Source organism: Rhyacophila brunnea, unplaced genomic scaffold (assembly GCF_057557595.1).
Source record: "Rhyacophila brunnea isolate RB1 unplaced genomic scaffold, BYU_Rbru_1.0 scaffold_5, whole genome shotgun sequence".
Classification (NCBI taxonomy): domain Eukaryota; kingdom Metazoa; phylum Arthropoda; class Insecta; order Trichoptera; family Rhyacophilidae; genus Rhyacophila; species Rhyacophila brunnea.
The window spans coordinates 15,685,946-15,709,945 of NW_028233170.1; the positions used below are offsets into that span (position 1 = coordinate 15,685,946).

A 24,000-nucleotide genomic window follows, 5' to 3' on the forward strand; every position below is an offset into this window, starting at 1 on the left:
TCAATATTATTTGAAATAATTATATCAATATGTGGATAGCTGAATCAATAAATTAATTACGTACCCTCCTAATCATTTATAAGGTAAGTGAGATACTGAAAATATTATTTACATACTTAAAAATATTATATCCTTACAGGAATAGTATAAATAACACTCATATAAAATTTATATCATAATATGAATTTAATATTCGTTGATTAAAACTCAAAAAGTGTTTATTCTTATTCCGCAGTAAAATAACCTAATTTAGCTTCTACTTGACTTTATTAAAGAATATCTTGAGGCAATTCTTTTAATAAACTAAAAGATAAAACAGGCATGAGAGAGAATACTGTTATTTTTTTATTATTAAATAAAGCATTTTTGCCCGTTAAATAAATTTACACTGTTGGCTTTTTAATTAAAATTAATTAAACCCCAATTTTTAATATAATCTTTTCATTAATGAGGTAATATATTTTTAAGACCACTATTGTTATTGTTTTTTGTCATTTTTAAATGTTATAATCATACATTGACAGTATTATTTAATTTCAATTTGTGATTTATAATTAATAATTGTTCTTTTTTTAAATTTTAGGCGAATCAAAATAAAAACAAATATGGATCCCAGATTGAAGTTGCGCATGGAGGAAATATACTTTTTCAACGATACCGAAATCAATGCGCACAAATCTTCCATTATTATGAACAATGAGCTAATGAATCATGATATTGTGGAGAGAAATTCTACTCATAAATATTATAATACATCGAATTTCGAAGGAGACGATTATATATTTGACAGGAATGACGTGCGAGCTATTTTCATCACACTTTATTCAATTGTATTCTGCTGCTGCTTCTTCGGTGAGTCGTCTATTCAGTATTTTCTTTTGTTTGAAATGTCATTATTTACCTACACAAAAGGAAGAAAATATTTTGACTGGTTTTAATTAATCAAATCGATTCAAGGTAGTATTTTAATATTTTGATGAAGAATCAAATAATATTGATTGAGACAGGGTACCAAAACAATAATGTAACACCGTTATTTTAGATATTCACCATTGGCATTATTATAGATATTTTTTTAAGTCAATAGCGAAGACTATCTACTGATCGAAAATTGAAAAAAAAACACAGTTATTGAAAAGCACCCCCAGGGTTTTGTATAAATATAATATAAAAGCTAGTCAAAATATATCTTTCTTTCCAGCATATATTTCATAAGATTATAACATTCTACACTGATTCTTTCCATTTTTATATGAGGCAGAATTCAAAGTTTCTTAAACTTTTTTTTTGGTACCGACTGCCTGGTATTTCATTAACTTATTATAATAACGAAGTCAATCAAAAATATTACATTGAAACTTATGTAAACATTATAAACTCAGTCAAAGCACACATGAGTGCGTGGCGACCTCAGTCTTGGTCATCTGCTCCTGAAACTTTCCCAGGCATAAACAACTGGTAATGCTTCACATTCAAACGTAGGGCCTTGTGATACCCTCTATCTATACTCATTATTATGTAGGTATACTTTTAGTATACTATGTAATATATTACTATTCTTTCTTTTCTTCTTTCGACCATGTCTGATCCTAATAGGATCATATGGGCCTCCACAGAGTGGAGGTTTGTATTGACAAATTTTTGTTTTTACGAGAAATGGAAGTCAGCCACTTGCTCAACATATTAGGTCCATACTATGACTCATAGACAAATTGAAAAACAATATGTGTACTTGCCAGAACCAGGATTTGAACCTAGGACCCACGACGCAATAGGCCAACGCTTAAGCCGCGCGGCCATCGTGGGTGTGGGTTACTATTAGTAACTAATTACTTTTAAACGTCAATGATTTTATAAAAAAAAATAAAGAATTAAAAATATCGTTGTTATAATGCACTTCGATAGAAAACATAATTTAAAAGTACATAATATAACTCCATACTTTGTAAATAAAATATTAGGTATACCCATTAGTAATCAATAAAATAAACAGTATTTTTATTATTCGAACAATTACAAATTTACCAATATTATCCACGAACATCTTGTTATTATTTCTGTAAAATTTTAATTAGACTTTTATAAAAAAAATCTGGCTGAGATGAAAAATATGATTCGCGGTGAACTTAAATATCACTGATATTTTGAAATATTTTGTTGGAATGTTTCATAGATCTAAATACACAATTTGATAGCGCAATATTGAAAGAATGTGGTGGTGTATTTTTTTGGGCTGTTTTTGCTGCGTGGGGTCTCATTATCATTGTCGCGCTTAGATAGCTTCCAAATTTCATGAAGGTGTCATTGCACTCTTGACCAAGTCGCCCCAAGTATCAGTTATTTTTTGCGCGTTTTGTCTTAGAATCGACTTATGCAGTATATTATAGTAATTTTAAGCATTATTATTCGAACACTATCTGCGAATTTAAAACCACTATCGGCAAATTTATGAACCAAAGTTGACACATTGACCTTTTAAATTATCCATGGATTTACTATAATATTTCCTATGTTGCAGTTGTTCATTCTGTTTGACGTGTTATTTTAAAATTTGGTAGTCGGTAATTTTTTCTATTGGTCATTAAAAAAGTTTATCAATAAATTCACAATCTGGTCTATGATATTATGTACTTCTATGACAAAAAAAAACTTTTTCACAAATAATGTAAAAAACTTAATTCAAAATTCAATTCAATTCAATTCAATTCATTTATTTTACATATTGTGGAAATTACAATTTATAAGTTTAAGACGTTCACAAAATACATTCAGAAACAACGAAATATTATTAAAACAATATTAGGTACATAACAAAAGAGATAGATCAATATTAAGATATTCTACAGTATAAATGTGTAAATACAAAAAAAATATATAAGTACAAGTAAGTACACCGGACGAGTTAAGCAGACCCTATTTTAAGAATTTATAAAATAACATTCACCTATACTCATCTCACGTAGATGGAATATATCAACATCCGAAGCGATTTGGTTGAACAGAGTTATTGCCCTCCCAATTGGCATCACCAATGGCAGGTTAGTTCTGCTCCTCGGGAGAACAAACAACTGATGCTCCCGATTTCTAAGATAGTTATTAGGGACACACAAGTCAATACTACCAAGAACGGCAGAGTTCTCATTCACACCACGTATAAGTCGAAAAAAATACGTGGCCAAATATTGATTGAAAATAAAACCAATTCATACACCTAATAAACAAAATCATTGACTTATGGGTATTCTTATTAAGAAACGATTTTATGTACCACCATATTATAGTTTTTATTATAAATTAAAAAAAAAACATATTTATTTAGCTACTACGTGCATTTTCTACGAATGTTCAAGTAATAATGTGTCTTTTTTCTTTCAGGAAATTTACTAGTCATAATGGTTGTAACTCTGTCCAGAAGATTGCGATCTGTCACCAACTTTTTCTTAGCAAATCTCGCTTTGGCAGATTTCTGTGTTGGCGTTTTTTGTGTCTTCCAAAATTTATCGATATATTTAATCCCGAGGTAAGTACGACTAATTATTATTCTTTGTGAGTTTCCGTCTATAATCTTTTACTAAAAATTGCTAACACACTATGTTAAGGCATTGTGGAATTCGGTTATTTATTTGATGAACTTCTTATTTTTTTACAACGTTTTTATTAGGTCGTATTCTTACTTGTCCGGTGGTTGTTTGTGCGGTACAAAACTTGAAATTGATTTTTAACTAACTTTCTGACTAGCTAGACATTTGAAACTTTTAGAATATATCAGAACATGATGCCAATGTATTCTTGTAATACTATTAGCCATCTTTAAGTAGAATTGAATTCATTTTCAGTTAATTCTGTTTTGTATGAAAATGAAATTGAAAATAAAAATGTTCAAACACGCGCGTTAACATAATCTTACTCCCTACTTCAGTTTTAGCTTGTCAATTTATGGCTACGGCCGTATGTTGTAGCTTAACTATAATGTATATATACCGTTTAAAAAAAATCGGTTAGGTACATGTTCAAACAGGCGCGTTAACATCATTTTACTCCCTACTTCAATTATAGTTTGTCAATTTATGGCTACGGCCGTATGTTGTAGCTTAACCACTGGGGAATTCCAAAAAAAATAGCGTATTTCAAAAAAACACTACGTTATTCTTAGGTCAATAATTATTATAAAGCAATCATTATTTGTAGGATGTTTATCACACTTGAATTGTCAAAAATATAGATTATAAATATTATCTTTAGAATTATCTTCAAATGTGTAAATCTTGCCCATTTTTTGAATAATAAAATGCCTAATTCTTGTCAAATTTGGGATCACAGAGATTATCAATATTATTTTTATCGTAAATATTTCACTATAATAATGTCGACATAAATTATAGTAATGGTTTAATAAATGCTTTTAAAAATTAATAAATGTAAAAAATCTGAAAATCTGAAAAAAACACCACTGCACATGCATGTACTGAAATATGATTATATTCTAAAACATTAGAGCGAGAGGTTTAAATGAATACTATTTTATGTAATAAAAATACTTTATGCAGTCATCAAATGTTTAAAATAAATATAAAGGATAACAAGGATTCAAAATTATATAAATAGATTATCTACTACGTTTAAGGAATGTTTAGGATCATGCTTTGAAAATGCAATAAAAGCTCCATTTTGACCTACGCTGAGCATGTCCGTCCTTAAATATTTATAAACAATGTCATATTTTAAACCAGTATAGAGACTATAAAATGAATTTTCTTACTACGTCTTATGTGTTGCTTAGTAATATGTTATTCATAAAGAAGTTACGTAATATATCAACATTCTCAATTGATTTTAATTAATATATAGTATTACCAGTAGTTCCCAAATTATTTTATTCATGGTAATTATTAAACAATGGTTGAATTCTATATAAAAATATATACAATATTAGATGTTTGTAGTTAGAAAATAAGGATAACCGAATATATTATGAAGTATCAATAAATATATTTGGATGCTTGGAAATGGATGTTTAAAATACATTATTAAAAATATTCAAAGTAAAAATAATCCTGTTTACTGTGCGTCGACTAAAAACATGCGCAACATTGCAAATACCGATAATGATATCATGACGTATTAGACGAATAAAAAATTAATTATTCATAACCAAATAAACAATTCTTAATAACTTCAATCAATAATGAACGGTTTTAAAATCAGTGTTTTGACTCGCGTAACGTCGGGTACGAATATAAAAGATATGTAGACTCAGTGAAGATTATTATGAATATTATATCCACATACGTAGGAGTTAGATAATATGGACTTTATTGCGTAAAGTTTATGTGTGTTATAACTAGATCCGGATCAAACAGATTTCGCTTAAGCTTCGACTTACAAAAGTTTACAGGACAAACTAATTGATCGTTATTTCTAGATGAAGCTTAAAATGCGGTGCTTTTAACAAACAGAATTATATTTATTTAGTGAAATTCCCTTTATCCGTTTATGCAAAAATAGTTTCATAAAAAAACATGACTTTATTTAAGTCTCGGTAACGTTGATTTTTAGAGTTATTCAACAAAGCCAACATACGAGTACATACAAATAATTCTAATAGAAAGTATTATTTTTGATCTACTTTGTAGCGCCAATGATGTGCAGTAAATTTATCAGTTTCCTCTAAATTCATTGATCTAACTCAAACAGTCACAGAAGCGCGTTTCTTTAACGCAACACGATGCAACTGATTCGTGAGAAATTTTAAAAATCAGTTATTAAATTACATTGAAATTTGAAAAAAGATGCGTAAATATTTCTCACAAATTGAAAATAAAATATTAGAACATTTTTAAAACATAACAAAATTCCTGCATTTTTAATTTTGTAATACATATTTGTATTATATTTTCGGTAATCGTTCACTTGTGATGGAGAGAGCTATGCTATATGTATCATGAAGTTGACTTTAAAAAAAAAAGTATCACTTATCGGGGTACCTATTTTATTCCTATTCTCTGGTACCATTCACACTTCAGGTCCTTTTCAAATCAGTTTTAATGAAAAATCCATTCAAATTTATTATGCGTATTTAAAATTTGAAAATCAATACTATTTTTTTTTTGAGAATATTTTGTATTCATTACACTTTATTTATAAGATCATGAATCTCTTCAAAAAACTCTAAATTTTATTGTGAAATGATTCATGATGTTCTAAAATGAATCAACAAATAACCGTTATCACTTGAATTTAATTATTGGATGTAAAACCTAAAACCTATGAACAGTAAAAACCTATAAACAACTTCTGTATTCACATCGGATTCCTAGTAAAAATGAGATATTTTCGTATTTTCGATTATAAATTTTATTTACTTAATTATTTAGAAATTATGGATCTTATATGAATCTTTCTAGCTGTTATATTGCTAAAGTTTTTAGCTATTTGTATGTAGATGGTAGTACTAATAAAAAAAACGTTTTCATTTGTATGATAATATAATAGTATTATGATCTATTTAAACTGTGAAAAAGTAGGTAAATATTTGGTATTGGGTAGAGATATATTTTTAACAGGCAAAGAGCTTTTCTTGCCAAATTTGTATTCACATCTGGAATCAAGATAACACTGAATAACACTTACCGTTGGCAGGAACGACTTAATTCAATTTCTGACAGTTTTACTGATTCCTACCTCAAAGTCGAGAATACAATATTGTTCTTTTTTATTACTTATCACTCCCAATCTAAAGTATATCAGAATAAATCGCCATGAAAATAAAGTTATATTTTGACTGTGGCAAAAACAGTAAGTACTAGGTACTTCTGTATGACTTGTTACGTTTTATGATGTGCGACGTTTTTGTGGGAACACTGTTTTTAATAAATGCATAATTCATGCAAAAAAGTAAACCAACATGCAAATAAGGGTTAGACAGCTTTTCAGGCTTTTCAGAGTCAATTAAGAGCAGAGGGAAAGCTTGACATTTTTCTACACCGCATCCGAACGGCACTGGAGTGAAAAAACGTTTTTTTTTATTTCTTAAATGTGTTTTAAATAACGAATATAAATAGAATTAATATTGAATATGATGGGTATAGTATGGAATCTTCAATTCGTAAATTTGTAAAAACAAATCATTGCCGCCTATTTGACGATTGTATTCTGACGGTGCTGATTTACGGTAGCGAATAATGATACTTTATGAAGGCTCAGAATAAAAATATTCCGAGCTTTAAAAATAAATGCTTGTGGTGGATACTGGGCGTATAGAGTGGACCATGCAACCGCTCGTTATATTATTGACGTTGGACCCAGTTCGGCCAAGTTCGAAAAATGTTTCTAGATAGTCTCAATCTGGCATGTTTTTTTATAAAAACTAACTGAATTCCGGCATTCTAATGATACAAAATACCATGTATAGGTGTATACGTTACAAGGAGAGGACGGGATGTTGGTACGGCCTGAGGAAATGCAAGAAGATTGAAAAGTAATAATGACATTTTGCTTTAGAGAAAGCTGTAAAAAAATCTCATAGTCGAAGTCGGATTAAAGCTAAACGAATCCCACAAAGAACTATTGTGATTTGTAAATAATCTGGTAGTGCTTGCATATACCTATGCATGAAATTTAATTCTCATTATAATAGAGGATGGACCAAAACAAATAAATCTAAAAACCGAAAATTTTGATAAAATAGACAGAAAATATATCTGAAAGCACTTTTGTGGTCATACATGGATACCAAAATCTCCGAAATAATAAAATGAACCTGGAAAACACTTTAAGAGGGAAGAGCGGAAATGCAGGGTGTTTTGCATAATGTCCACTATACATAGTCAGGTCATGATATTAAACTGTAAACTTCGATAGTAGCGCTAGATATTGATCATACTTTAAATGCAATATGTATGTTAAACTGTTTTTAGAGAATGATGAATGTTGCATATTAAAATAAACGGCAATAATTTAAACAAAATACGTAAACAAAAATCTTCATTTGTTTACATTTATTAGGTTACAGCATTGCATTCGAAGATAGTAAATATTTAGCAACTATCGTAACTCACGATTAGGTGTTATGCGCTGACAATAGTTCTCCATGGTATTGCACTGATGAATCTCTTAAAATCCAAGCTTTTATAAAAAAAAAAACAAAACTTCAAATATACCTACAACGTGACCATGAAATTAATAGTTATGTATGTGTGAGAAACTTGTAATTTGACGCAAAATTAATAAAAGGCTATCCAAGTATGAAAATAAAATTCTCTGAAGAATACTTGGACCGGTTAAAGAAACGCTAAGAAGCTTTTCTGGCATTTTAAGGTCAGGTAACATTTTGAGAATATGAAGATTCAGATGGTCATATTATCAGATATAGACTTTTTCATAAGAATTATGAGAAAAAAAAATGTGGTAACAACTCAAAAAACAAATAACCGTGAACGTTGCATACAACTTTTGTAAGTAATTTATTGGGTGTATGTACCTCAGGCAATCACCCCTTGGATTGGTCTCAAAGAATATGGGCGAACACCGCCAAGACGGAGATAACGAAGCTGACCGAATAGAGAGAAAAAGAGTAACTAGTCAGGATACGACTCCTAGAGAACGGTTATGCGGTTGGATATGGAGTAAAATGGTCCGAAACGCTAGTTACAGTAATAAGCAACTAAGATTTAAGTTCTTAGCTTATGTAATCTATTAAAATTTGCTTTATGGTGTATAATATGAATGAACATTACTATTACTAATGATGATAAAGTTAACTAGCATTGTTATGTAACAGGAATAAAAACAAATAAGAGATGAAATGTGTGTAGGCGTATAAATTATATTTTGTAACAAACATGATTATAATATACACTTGATTTGAAATGTATTAGAAATCGTTATATTTAAATAAATACTTACCTCAGTAACCATCTGTTTGTATCATTTTAGTTGATATTATTAAATTATAACAAATAGTAGGCATTGAATTTATAGTTTTCTAAATATATCTAAATAGTTGTTAAGTGTACTCAGAAATAAATTAAAAAATGGGGAAGAAGAATGACACACACATTTAAATATAAAAATCATGATATGAATACACCTTGCTAAAATTTTTACAGTATTAAAATTGTTCAATATACGAATATAAAGAATGCATTTGCTATAGTATAATATTCGTAACCGAAAAAAATAAAATCAATGTTTTAATTTAAAAATTTAAATAATTAGTAATAGCATTTTGATAATATTAAATAATTACGTGAAAACGTTTTAAAAATATACTACCTTGTTCAAATATTATGTAAAGGTAAACATTTATTAGTATTTAAATTAAAATATCAAATTGTCAAAAAAATAAAAAGTAATCTGTCGCCTCTGGCAATATATAAATTATTATACTAGCGGAGCTTGTTAACTTTGGTGAGACGTGAATATATCTAAGGAAAAGAAGACGTTGGCAGAAGTGTTGACGGTTATGTAAAATATTAACATTGTGAACTTTGCAAAAAATCAATGACCCAAAATATATAGGAAAGTAAAATTAGACGAAAACATGGAAATTTCATCTAAAAGTCAACGCAAAAGATTTTATAGTTTGATTCACTTCATTTTTATACAAAAGAAAAACACGTTGCCCCATTTTAATTGTCGAAGGGGTTTCAAAACAATTCCATAATATTTCTTCGATTATTACGGTTCACCTTTCTCTCTTTATTGCTGTGCATTTATTATTACTAACCTTAAATTGATTTCACTTGGGTTCTTTGTATAGGTATACAAGATTACTATAACTCATCTTTCCATAATGTGATAGCAGCTGTTAATTACTACAAAAAAATTTTAAACAGTGTATCTTTTTACCATTTTACCTCGAAATAACCAGAAGCTCGACAATACAAAAACACTGCATTCTGTTAAATTATTGATGTTCAGGTTCTTTATATTATATAAATATTATGTTTACATGGATAAGTAACGTTTTCAATATGTATACATCTTTTATTGATTCATCTGAAACCATATGGTATGATAAATGAATTAACAATTTAGTATATTGTATGTATTCGAATTTATGGCGATGTTCATTAATTATTGTTAAATATTTAAAACGTATCTGTTTTGTGATTTGACATTTTATTCCGTGATCGTAAAAGTGGCTATGAATTTAATGGGCTTAGAAAATTATCACTTTCTGATTTCTTGGTACATATATATTATTATCGGTAAGTTGTGTTTTTATTAATAAGGCATTCTTCCAGTAAAATGGCGTACAATTATATTGGTATAACTTTCGGATGGGATTTTATTTCCATAGCCTTATGCTATTAGAGCAATGAAAAGCTGTCATATTTTTATGTAAAACTATATTTTATACAACTTTTTAAATTTATAATATCTAATATATAAAAAAGGACTTAAGGGATATTTTGACGAGATCAAATACGTATCGGGTTTGATTGTTCAGAATTTTATTTTCAGCATTCTAAAAATCCTGTTGATAAAGATGATACATAACTGCAATATTGTTATGTAAAACTATATTCTAAAAATCATTATAAAAATAGCTTAAGGAACATTTTGATGAACATTAATCACCTATGGGATTAGTTTATTCAGAAATTTCAGTATCCTAAAAGTCCTGTCAGTAAAAATTATAAATAACTGCGAGATTATTATGTACCTACAACTGAATTATATACCCCAGTTAAAAATTATATATCGAGATTGGTTAAAAAAGGTTTAAAAACAATTTTGTCAAAAATTAATTATTTATAAAGTTAGATTATTCAGAATTTCATTTTTATCATCGAAAAAGTTCTATTTGTAATGTACACTTATATTTTATACTCCATTTAGCATTTATATATTGAGGTTGTTTATAAAAAAGGCTTAAAGAACATTTTGAAGAACATGAATAAGTCATTGTTTTACATAGTCACAATTTTATTTTCAGCATCCAATATCATCATCAAGAGTAATTCTGTGATAAAGTAACATTTTGTGTATGGTTTCATTAAAATATATCGACTGAAGATTACTAATTTACAAATTTTTATTACATATTATACAAAATACATGTTACAAATTTCGTTCAATATTAAATTGTAATTACATTTGCGTCTAATAATATCGTATTAATTCGATAATCGGATTTAGGTTACATTGATGTTAGTGCTTAAGTGCCCCGAGTGATAACGGTTTTGAATCTCATTATAGGTATGGGAGAAGATGAAAATTATTTCTATTATAGTTTCATTCTCGATAAAACTTTTCTCAGCTTTTGTGTTTCAAATTTTGTCTAAAATTCAAATTGAATGCACTAGGAATTTCAAATTTGACTTGGAAAATACTAACAATGGATATAGAGTTGTATGGCTGTATATGTTTTCACAAAATACAAAGAGGGTCGAGATAATGTTATGTGGAAAATGATTTCGAATTTCAAATATTGTCTAGTGTAAATGTAAAAATATTTTTTTTTAAATAACAGCATTTTAAACAAGCTCATATTATACACACACATTAGATTAAAAAAATGCCTTGTTTCAAGTTAACATTAAACTATCAGTGTTTCCTAGATGCTATAGGTTTTACAGTTCACAATCTTGGGAAACATTTTTGACTTATTCTATGAGGATGGCACTTGGTGACGTCGATGTAATCATGAGTTTTATAATCCTTTCGATAAGCTAGACGTAGTCAGATTTATATAAACTAATCATCTTATTTATATTGGCCACGCGATGTGTATATTATATTATGAACAAGCACCAACGAAGCGCCCCTTGCTTAATGGTCCAAATGGAAAACGATTCCGGTGGTTTATTCTGGAGAAATCGAGTGGACGAGTTTGCTTCAGGTGGGCATTTTTAGTGCAGTATCTTGTATATAAATCATTTGAATTGTGGCAAGTTGGGAAAAAATAATCCTTACACATCCATACAAGTACTATTCACCTAAACATATGGTAATACAAAGACCGTGTAATTCGATGAATTCTGATACAGTACTTTATCTCATTATCCTTGTATTTTGCCGTCGCTTTTATCCCAACTTTTCATATAATATTATTATATTACATAAGATTCTTCTCAACGTTCCGCATACATACATTATATAATTATGTGATTTTTTATGCGAGCTAACTGTATTAAACAATTAATAAAATTGTTTTTTTTTCTTTCAGCTGGGTGTTTGGAGACTTTTTATGCAAGATGTATCAATTTATTCATTCATTGAGTTATACAGCATCCATATTTATTTTGGTAGTGATTTGTACAGAGAGATACTTTGCTATTATACATCCCATAACTTGTAAACAAATTATGACTCCATCACGATTAAGGGTAAGAACATTAATTTGTATTTTTTATATGTATTATGATAATATTATACTTATTTTTAAAAAAATGTGCAAACTATTATAAAGTATAAACAAGTAAATGATAGAATACTGTTTAAATTTATTGCATTGATATAAAGATATGATTGATTTTTTATTGAGTTTTTAACTATCATCCTACCCGACACTTATTGCATTACGAAGATCCTGTCATAATAAAAATGTTAACTCAGTTGTAGATGTTAGAGAGAAAATATAAAATAATTCAAATTCATAACCATGCACTGAGGGTAGTTTATTTGGTAGAGTCTGAAACCATGGGTCTGTTTCCTGTTATTGGTGGTGGTTGTTTTTTCCAAGTATTTTTGATCCAGTAAAATAACCTAACGGATTAGCCATACACGACGTAGGGGGATTTATAATCCGGTTACATATGAATTAGAAATTTTACTCACTTAACTGTTAGTTAATTGATTGACACATTAAGACAGTTAAATATTTCAGTGTAGGGCGTAATATTATTGTTAAATAATGATAATTACTGTATTATTATAAGCTGTGATAATTAAATACCTAAGTATATGCCAAAATATTAAATACAATGTTTTTCTTCTTCCATTAAATGCAAATACTAACATTGGGGTACACATTGAGAATAAAAGTGGTATATTATATTGTAATGTATTACATAATATACTTTATAAATTTATATTACCTTAATATGTAATATTATTATATTATGTATATTTATATATCTGCTGCTTAAGCTGTCAATGGATGTAATAAAAATTATACCCAGTGTAAATTGTAATGCTTCAATTTGGGGGCGGTCCGGGACTTGGAACATTGAGTATTCTTGTCAAGTTGTTGTACTTATATTCGTTGATAATTTGCGAATTAAGTAAAAATACCAGAGCTTTATAAGTAACATATTTCGTCAATACTGATGCAATGATCAAAGAAAAATCCCCATCTATTTATAACGATGGTCTTCTCTAAATTCATCTAAATTGAATTTATTTTGAGACCATAATCACATCCATCGATTCAATGAGCTGAAATATCTTATAGCTCCTCATAGCATGGAAACTTTTAAATTTACAATTTCTTCGACCGTATAATAAAGTTTGTTTTTTGAAAACTTTTATTTATATTTTTTGAACAAACGATTTTTATTAATTGGACACTTTCTTCCCTTAATAATCACGTTCTTCTAATAAAAATAAGGTAGCGAAGAATTGGATGTTAAATACAATACAAAGTAGGTAGATACTATAAAACTTTGCCATGTGTAAGTTAATTTAGGTTACGCTTGGTTCATAAAATCAACGCAATTTCATCAAACAAGTGTGCCACAAAGGGTACACTTTAAAAGTAAAAGATTGCAGAGGAGACTTTTATGGCACATAAAAATATAAAATTTATTACAGCCGTATTGTGTCATCTTATTACAATTCAAAAAACATGCCTGAAGTCAAACACCGACCGTTTTAGTGTTATCTTTTTTGTTTTACAGTATTTCTTAAAACACCGTATATTTTTAGGTTACATAAGCTAGCGCAAAGCTTGCTTCAGTGAAAATTACATTTTCTTACATATTACATAATGTAAAAGCAATAGTTCTAGGCCAAAATAGATAAAAATATTCTTTACAATTTGCTTTTGATAAAAGGTATTTAGTGAAATAATAATAAAAAAACGAGCTTTTGATACATACTTGATTGAACCTTATTTATATTGGAAAATATCAATCATAACAATAAACAGCAATACTCTTTAACAAATTAAGTTGTTTTATGTTTGATTTTCATTTATAATAAATCGCTTAGTTTTACAAAACCTTCAATGATAATATGAAACCTTCGATTTACCATTTATAATTTAAAAAAAAACCATAATAATGTATGTAATCATCGCATTGCAGATATATCAACCACTCCATGATGATGATCCACTTATTAGCCTTATTCATTTAAATACAATTATTATTAAAAGTCAATGTGCTTGTAAAACATTTTTTGTCTCTCCTAGAAAACATAATTTTTTATCACGTTGTAAGTTTTTACAGATCAACGACGATTTACTACATTTCCATACATTGTTAAATGTTTACTTGATTTAGTGAAACGAATCACTAATAAACAGCGAAAATTATATATTTCTGTTTTTTTTACTAAATCTACAAGATGATTTAAATCTTTTTTTATAGATATTGAAATACTTTAATTTTTTTTTCAAATTGAGGATTGTTATTTAACTTAAACCGTTATTACTCTTTAGTAATATCCGCATTCCATGTACTCAAAGTTAAACATAGTAGAATATTTAATTGAATAGAGAATTGCCGCCATAGACAATAAGTTTCATTTAATGTTTGTCATCTCTTCTAGTTATGTGGCCAAATAAGTGTTTTTTTTTTGATAGAACCGGATCATTATCTTAATTTCCATTCATATAGACACATTAGTGTCTTACGAAATTCATACCACAACCTGATTAAACTCGTTTAATAATTTTATTATAATGACAATGCTTTACTATTAATAGCGTCTTCACAAAACACAATTCAATTCGTTATGAAATTAAAGCACTTGATAATGATATCAAAAGAAATATTTTTTAACAAAGTAGGGTTAAATTTATAAACTCCATACATGTAATCATCATCTAATATAATATATTGATAAATAATTATATATAATGACGTTGTAAACTAATTATGAATTAATATACACATATATTAGTAATTATAATCATTTCACGTGCAATAAATTTCATGTTATTGTCATATTGGTTGATTTAGAAAAAAATATTTTCACATTGCCTTGCAGTGTAGCAACACTCATACAAATGAGTCTGCTAAAATTATTGGTATCAATAAAACGCGCCTTTGTAAAAAAAGTACATTAACATTTTTTTTCGAATCTCACAACACAATTGTAAACAAAAAAAAAGTTATACACAACTGACACAGAATATACTGAAGTCACCACTTTCAGACACTGCAGTAGCTTAGTTTTTATTGATTGATTTTTGATTAAATGAAGCATTTCACTACGAGGGGGGTACTATACCAATACTGGCTCAAGTGACTTAACTTATAGTATTGGTATCAATCCGAATAAACGCAACAATACTCAGTAAACGGGTTATAATTATTCAACCCTTCCGACAATGTTACTTATACCTACAGTAGTTATTTACAAAGATTCGTGTACAATGATTAATTAATTAACCAAATCTAAGATAAATTATAAAATTCATGAAAACTATAAATAAATATAAAATATTTTCATATGAAAACAGGGTTTAATAATTTCAGCAACAAGTAACTCTATACCAATTATATAATAAAAATGTGTTCCTTAATAGATTAACAAACACTAATATAATAATTTCGCATTAACGTAAAAGGGAAAAAAAGGAATTACATACAATAAAAACAATTTATTTCTCCTAATCTTTTAATCTATGGTTCTTCGAATGGCAGTTTCGCGGCACCGTATTACCAAATATTTATTTTATAGCCCGTATATATGTGTATTAATAATGTTTTTTTTTGCTATACCATAATTTGTTATATAATATTTCATACAATTTTATTAAAGTTTTCTTTGTAACCACACTATTTTCTTTATTTTTATAAAGTATTTCACTTTCAGCTGGTTATAGTGGGAGTTTGGTTTACCAGCGCAATATACAGTGCTCCGAAGTTTATCTGGGTGCAAACCATTACGAATGACTTGGGGAATAATCAAACGGAAACTATTTGTATTTCGCACAGAAAGAAGTACGACTCGGAATTGTTCGACATAATCAACTTCTGCTTTCTTTACCTAACTCCACTCTGCATCATGTCCGTAAGTAATCTATGGCTATTATATTTTTCCGACGCCATTCGGTGCAATTTATTATGTTATGCCAACAAGTGGGCTATAATATCAGTTTTATTATCTTATACTGTAATACAATTTTAAAACATGCTAATTGATACTAATCTTAATCTTAAATACGTTTGGTATAAACGAAAATAATTTATTATGCATTCTTTAGAAATGTAATCAATGTCAGTATATATGAGGCAAGCATAAATTATATATTATTACTATCAACCGAGGGTACTTGATGGGATTTGAATTTAAGTTTTGTGACTCAAATGGAATACGTAGTATAAAACTTAAATCCATCAAAACATAAGTCATTTAGTTAAATAAAATATTTATAGCTTTTGGTACTCTGATGCAAATACGTTATATTATAACAACAAATAATTAACACTGAATGACCTCTCTAGCGTTACAACATACATGTGTAATATTTGTATTAATTTATTTAATATGTAATTTGAATATTAATATAATATTATAGAAAAATGTCAAAGTCTAATACTTTTATTGAATGTGTTCTTCAACAGCTTTTAAACCAGTCCGAGAGCTTTTTTTGGCATAACTTCCAATTTTTTAATTCATTTCAGAATTTAAGTTTTGTCTAGTGCTAAGCCAACCGGAACATTCTGCATATCAGTGCTTGAGGTTTTACATGATTCTACAACTTTATTCTTTTGCATGCAAAAAGAATTTCTCCGAATGGAAAAAGTGGCACTTATGTCTTAGGTTTGCCGTTACTGTATTATAGTACCTACTATGTTATTCTACAACCAATTAAAAATCTCTGTCAACACGTCCTTATAATATTATATATAATAATAAGGATATTTTTTAAGCAATAATAAATATAGAGAAATGGTATATTATGTTTGTATAAAAATAACTGTTTAAAAAAGTTCACTGACAAAATATTTCAAAGTAAATATTTAAATCTGTACCTAAGAAATATATTTATTAAAAATATATATTTTTGTACCCACCCTTTTCAAGGCTAAAAATAAAAATATTATTTTCAGGTTATCTGAATAAATAAATTATTGTGTAGATTTTAGCAGAAGTAGAAATCGAGTTTAACCTTTACTTCAACAAAATGAAATCACCCAAGTTAATATGCGATATATTATTATGTTTACTAAAAACATAAAAATAACATTCTACAAAACCACTAAAATGACCATAACGGCCTATTTAAAATCGTATTTAAAATATTATTATATTATATTTTTTGATACCTAACTATATATTTGATATTATTTGAACCATTTTTTGGTGGGTGAGTTAAAATTTTTACTCTTTAGTGTAACAAAATTTTCACTAAGTAAAAGTGACGGTTTTATTATTAATTATTATTATTCCACAAAAACGTGTATTATTTTATAAAAATATTCCGTGCCTCCCTAACTAAACTAACCTTTCTTTTTGAAGGTGCCAACATAGTTTATCATTTATTTCGTTACAATTTATCATATTAAACTTGACAGTGAAACACTAATTATTTTGATTTTAATTAAAAAAAAACTATTTATTAATAAGCAATCCATAATAAATATATTTGTGATAAAGACATTCATTTACGGTTATCTGAATATACATTTTCGGTTTGCTGAAAATAAATAGTTGTTATCATTAAAATTTTGCTTAAAAATTTCCTCAAAAATATAAAATCGACCGAATTTTATTATTTAGTTAAATATTAAAAAAAATATATTTAACCCATTTTGACAAGTAAACGAAAACGCATTGTTCATAAGGAAAAACTGTAATGGTACAAAATAAAGATGGATTGATTTTAATAATCTTTATAACGTTAGTTGAATCTGAAGATTATCCAATTTAAAGAATGAAAATAAACAATCATTAATATTTCTACTAACGTAAACGATTTTGACTTTTACAAACAAATGAAAAATATTTTGATAATTATAAACACAAATCAATTAAACTAGTTAAGGAAAAATATTTTCTATGTCGATGTTTACTCAAAACCGCCAAAAGATGCGCACATTTTCAAATTAGTATCGTAGAATCAATGATGCAATACGAATACGTAATGATTCTTACTTGGTATTTCGAAAAACATATTTAATTAAATAATTATTGAATTTTGGTTTGATTAAATATTTTCAATTAAAAACAAATGTATTTATGTAAATTCTATACGTACCCATCAAAATAATCTAATTAGTTTCCCTTGTTCCCACAAAGTGGTTTCCGCTATTTGTTCAAAATGCTACAACATAAAAGTTAGAAAATTAAACAATATTATTTGGCAAGAAAACCCTCTGAAAAGATTAACTTGTTCGAAAACTATTTATAATTTCTATGCATTAATTTGATTAAGACGTTATTAAAAGAATAAAAAATATAAATTATATTTCTCTTTAACAGTTTTAATAATTTGCTGTGAATTTAACTACGTCCTTTTAAAATAAATCTTTAAATAAAGTACCTAACTTGAGTATCAGAAATTTCGTCGTTTAGTTAAAATTGCCATTTAATTAAACTATACAGTGAACTATTTTCCGCTATAAAGAACTATAATTTTTCATCTTTTTTATAGTGGATGTTTTTTGAGATGGATTAATTTGACCTCTATAGAGTTTAATAATTCATTGTCAACGCAAACAAAAGATACCGGTTATAATATAACATTATAGAGAACGCTTATTTTTGCAAAATCACGGATGCGAATACGGAATGTATGAAGACAATATACGGATATTTTATTAATGATAAGCCAAAATCACGGATGAAAAATAAATGAGTTTTCTGTAATATAGACATAAGATTTATTATGCATACTACCAATTTTAGGAAACTTATTTATATCCCTTCTCATTGTTTATGGTTTTTATGTAAGTATATCATAAGTAAGTAACAATATATGATTTCATTAAATCGTTTGATGCCAATTATATAATCAACAAATATAACCTCATTTTATTGAATAATTAAGACAAATATTATAATGGCATATTATTAATTGAACAATTACAGTAAAAGTAAAAAGTACAGTTTAATTTGAATAAACAGTTCAACGAAAAACACGCAATAGACAAAAATGATAACATGATAAATGATAAGGTTATACAGAGAAAACGAATGTTAAAGTAGATAACAGATAAAATAAATTAATAAAGATAGCTATTATAAATCAAAAATATTTAACGAATCCTCAAAATTAATAGTAATTGTTAAAATAAAGTGAAACTTTACTTTTATATCAAATCTGTCAACCGCACGATAGACAGCATAACGCAATATCACGTATATATTTGCAATGTATTACGTTGAAGATCACGAAATTCTTTCAGATTAGCGCTAATATTTTTTTCAAATGGGAAAGATAGTTCGCTGTCGTATAACATTGCTTACTAATATTAAAATATATGATCATGGTCTCCACGAAGCGTTGAATATTAATGATAAACGTTAGAATTTTTTTCTGACATTGTGTAAAATGTCGTTGAAATACAGATTTATTTTGGTTGTGTACCTAAGCTGTAAATACAGCCTACCAATTCAGTGGTACCAGAGATATATAGGCGGATTTACGTAGTAACGAAGAACAAAGAACCGAACAGTGTGGAGAGAGTTTGAGGATACCTTCATCCAGTAGTGAATTGAAATAAGCTGATGATGATGATCAATTTAATAATCAATGTTATTTACTTGTGGCATATAACTAATAACAGTGTAAAACTCTGTTTTTGAATCTGTTGTTAAACATTAAAATTAAAACCTTTTTGAAAAGTATCATTTTTTAGGAGACAAAAATAATAATATACGTTTTGGTCATTATAACGAGATGGAATATATTTGTAAAAGTAGTAATTATTAAAATATTTCTTAATTTTATTGTTAAATGATTAAGTTGGTAATATTTTATTTTATAAAATTGTCTACATAATTTCGGACAACTTCATAAACGTATTCATTAGAGCTTGATTAACTTGTGATACTGTCGTATGTAAAAGATTGTTTACACAGGCTTAGTACTAATCATTAGTAATCAATTTTGACGGCTCTCGTGGTGCAGTGCGCAAGGCGCTGGCCTTCCATCACGGAGTTCTGGGTTCAATTCCCAGTGAGGTAATAATATCATATGTAAATTCCTCAAACCTGGGAGTTTTACCACTATTATTGGGCTTCACGGCCTGTTGTGGCGTTTAATAAAGAAACAAACATAAAAAATAATAATACATAAATAATACTGTCATGTGTGAATAGGCCGTATTAGTAACAAACATTAGTATTGGACTTATTAGAACGTGTCGATATTCGTGCAAATACTAATAATTAGTAATAAATCCGTGTACACAAGCTCTTAGAAAAAGTAAAGGAAACATAGTGCAGATGGCTTAGAATAAATGCTCAGTATTATTATCTAAATGGTCTAACACAACCTATGTGATAGCATGTATAGTGGGAATAAAATCCCGTTATAAAAATCAATGATTATGATACCTGTGTCCTGTATTGTTCTCCTGGGGGTATTTTTGTTTTCTCCAAGCTAAAGTAAATGCGTTGGCATAGAAAACTTTCTATGAATACCTCTATAATTTTTGACATTACGATTTTGTTTTGGTGACTCGTTTTATTTCTATAGATTTTTCTAGATCGTTGTCGACACCCTGCGGCTGAAAGAGTGAATGAATTACTTAAATATTTTCCATCTGGGTTGACGCGCTGCGTCATCGATGTGTATTGTGCCAAAAGTCGATTTGTGAATATAAGATTTTACACGTTTTAAATCCTGCAGGTACTTTACACCCGCATAGCAGTAGGACTTTGGAAGAGTTCTCGAGGGATTACCACGTCGGCCGCCATAAACGGGACGTGCGGAGCTTCCCATTGCACACGTCAATGCTTCAGAATGCCGCAGGAGAAACAGGTAAGATAACTTTAATGCATTTATATGAATCCAAGTGCATTTTATTGAAAAGAATTTCATCTGCATTATTACTGGTTTATGTAAATATTTTTTTTCCATTGGCCAGGAAGCAGTTCCTGAACTTTACTGTAATTTAAATAATTTAATGGTAGAATGGCATAAAATTCTTCTGGCAGTGCAGGTGACTCATATATGTATTGGTATCGTTATTTTTCAATGACACTAACACTAAAGTGAGTTTGTCACGTAGTAGTCTTGAATATGGGTCAATTATCTGGAATCATTATGAAGTTTCCTACAAGTTTAATGTAGACCGCACCGCGTTCAGAATACATGTATTCGATATATTCGAGGGCTTAGTGTCAAACAACACTATCTACAAAAGTGCAACTTTACAGGAGAGCCAAAAATCGTTATTTTAGATTCTTTTAACTCAACAAGGAAAATGTTTATTTAAAACCTAATGTTAATATTTTATAGTTTAATGTGTATTGTACATTTATCTTGCTTATGATGATGTGAAAATTTATAGGGATAGTTTTTAAAAAATATGAAAATAAGGGTAACTTATGTAGTTAGCGTTAAACTTTAGTGACGATTTAATAAGAAATTAGAAAAGATTGACATAACGTTGTTTGACTATCATGTAGCCATCAATGTAAAATAACGTTATCTCAAAAAAAAAAGAAACACTTTTTTGTAGATAACGTTGTCTGACTTTAAGCACTCGTATTTATTTTAACAAATATAACTACTGACCTTACAATGATATGCCAAACGATTATTTTACAAATGCCTTTATTTCAAGCATTCTTGTTTTTTACTCTATTATCTCTCTATCTATTAACTCACAGGTCACTTATGCTTGTAAGAAATTTTTGCCTGCTCTCACGAGGGATGGTTTTGAATGAATGCTCACGTCATAAAGAATATTTTTTTTTGGTATTTATGTGGTCGTAGTCATGACTTCTTCTAGATCAGCACTGTTTCTCTATCAGGCTTATCAGGCACTATTAGCGAGCGGTGCGAAACTAATCATTGCACTCCTCAGAGACATACACATATACATTTCAAGTGAAGTTTTAGTTTATTTTTGAAATTTGAAATTTACTTTCATCAATTGGAAGAGCAATAGCTGTATTCAACCAAATCGCCAAAGATACATTTTACCTACATGATGAGTTTACGTGGACGTCGTTTTATAAATTCTTGAAAAATATGAAAAATTAATTAATACTCTTTTTAATACAGCTTCCATTTCTTTGTTTTTAATAGTATTTCTTTGATTTTTCATATTGTGTTGTAAACGTCATTTTTTTTTGTAATTATTAATAACCATATAATTAATGGCTTTGTGAAAATGACATAAATAAATATTGTGTACTCACCGGAAATTGAACCCAAAACTTTCACATGGAAGGCAAACGCCTTATGCACTGCACCACGATAGCTGCCTACGTGATAATTATTATACATTTTAATTGTAAACCAACTCAATACTAGTCGCTACGCCATATTAATAGATGATCGATTTTTTAACCCACTGTATCATAGTTGACTTAACATAATAGAAATTATAATATTTTTTTCCCATTCCGAATTTACGATTGATGATTCCAGACGTTTTGTCCATTTTATTTATTTAGCAATATAAAAAGAGCTATTTATTGTTGTTTCAATGTAGAAGCAAAATATATAACAGAATTTCCTTTTTAATTCACGGCAGTCTTTATACAGTTCACTGTAAGAGGTCTACGGATTTCATTTTGGAATCCATTACAATATACATAATACAGTTTACGTGACACGTGTTTTGTAATAAAAGTGATTCAACATGATTGAAAGAATTTTGAATGAATTCGCAAAATATTTCTTTTGCCCTTTTCTTAGATACAGACTAATTATTTTACATTATTTAAATTATCAAACAATTATTATTCTGAATGCATAGAAAATATTGAGAGTATGACGCACCTTAATTATTTTTTACTAATGTTTTATTAACTCCACTTTCAGGCTTTTTATTATCTTAAATATTAGTCAGTTTATCATTGTTTTATATTTAAAATATATCTACTTTTTTTAAACTTATTCTGAGGTAAACAATATTTGTAGCGTCGCCGACTCAGGTAGTCCGCTACGGGCCTCGGCATAGGCAACACGTACATTTTCAAGTCATAAAAAGTTGTCATGCGTTGTAACTTATACGTTGATAAATTAACATCTTATTATTAATATTATTTGTAATCAACTGAAATAAAAATTTATCAGGTGTCTACACATGTCTCACTGGTGACCTATCCAACATGTACCACATATTTAACTTTCTAACTTTTAACAGATTTCGTATACCTGCTGAATAAAGTAAAATATGATTTTTGAATGTTTGAATGAACATTTCCCAACTACATAAGAGTATATATTTTTTTGATTTTTTGCTTAGTTTTCAAACGAATGTTTGACGCACGCAAAACGAAGTTTCCGTTGAAATATTGAAAAGAGGAAATGGAATGTTATTTATATTTATTATATCGTATATAGCTTATATTTAAATATTCACAACGTTTTGTTTTTGATTAAATTGAAAATTAAATTGTTGAAACACTATTAAATTATAAATCGCAATATGATCGTATTATTTTCTTCTCCGCGGTATTATGACATAATTTAACATTTTTTTTGGAAATGTCTGCTAAACGTACAAGATATGTCATTGTGTCAAATTTTTACTCAGTAAAGCTTAAGTATAGTTATATTTCAAAAATGTTCCCAAACGTTATATGTTTGTACTCGAAAATAAGGAATCATTGTAATCTTTTAGTATAGATAAGTACCAAAACTTTATTTGAATAAAATCATAATGATTGCGAAATTATTATGATCGTGGA

At 28.1% G+C, this 24,000-nt stretch overlaps 1 protein-coding gene across 1 annotated transcript in view; it reads left to right on the forward strand.

Moving 5' to 3' along the window:
- Nucleotides 1-638: 638 nt before the first annotated feature.
- LOC147066094 (trissin receptor-like) overlaps nucleotides 639-24,000 on the forward strand; it is a 31,930-nt gene continuing 8,568 nt past the window's right edge. The window contains exons 1-5 of the mRNA XM_085955721.1: nucleotides 639-852; nucleotides 3,376-3,520; nucleotides 12,176-12,335; nucleotides 15,994-16,191; nucleotides 20,981-21,112. Coding sequence (XP_085811847.1) covers nucleotides 690-852; nucleotides 3,376-3,520; nucleotides 12,176-12,335; nucleotides 15,994-16,191; nucleotides 20,981-21,112 — 798 coding nt within the window. The 5' untranslated portion in view covers nucleotides 639-689. The remainder of the gene's footprint in view (nucleotides 853-3,375; nucleotides 3,521-12,175; nucleotides 12,336-15,993; nucleotides 16,192-20,980; nucleotides 21,113-24,000) is intronic.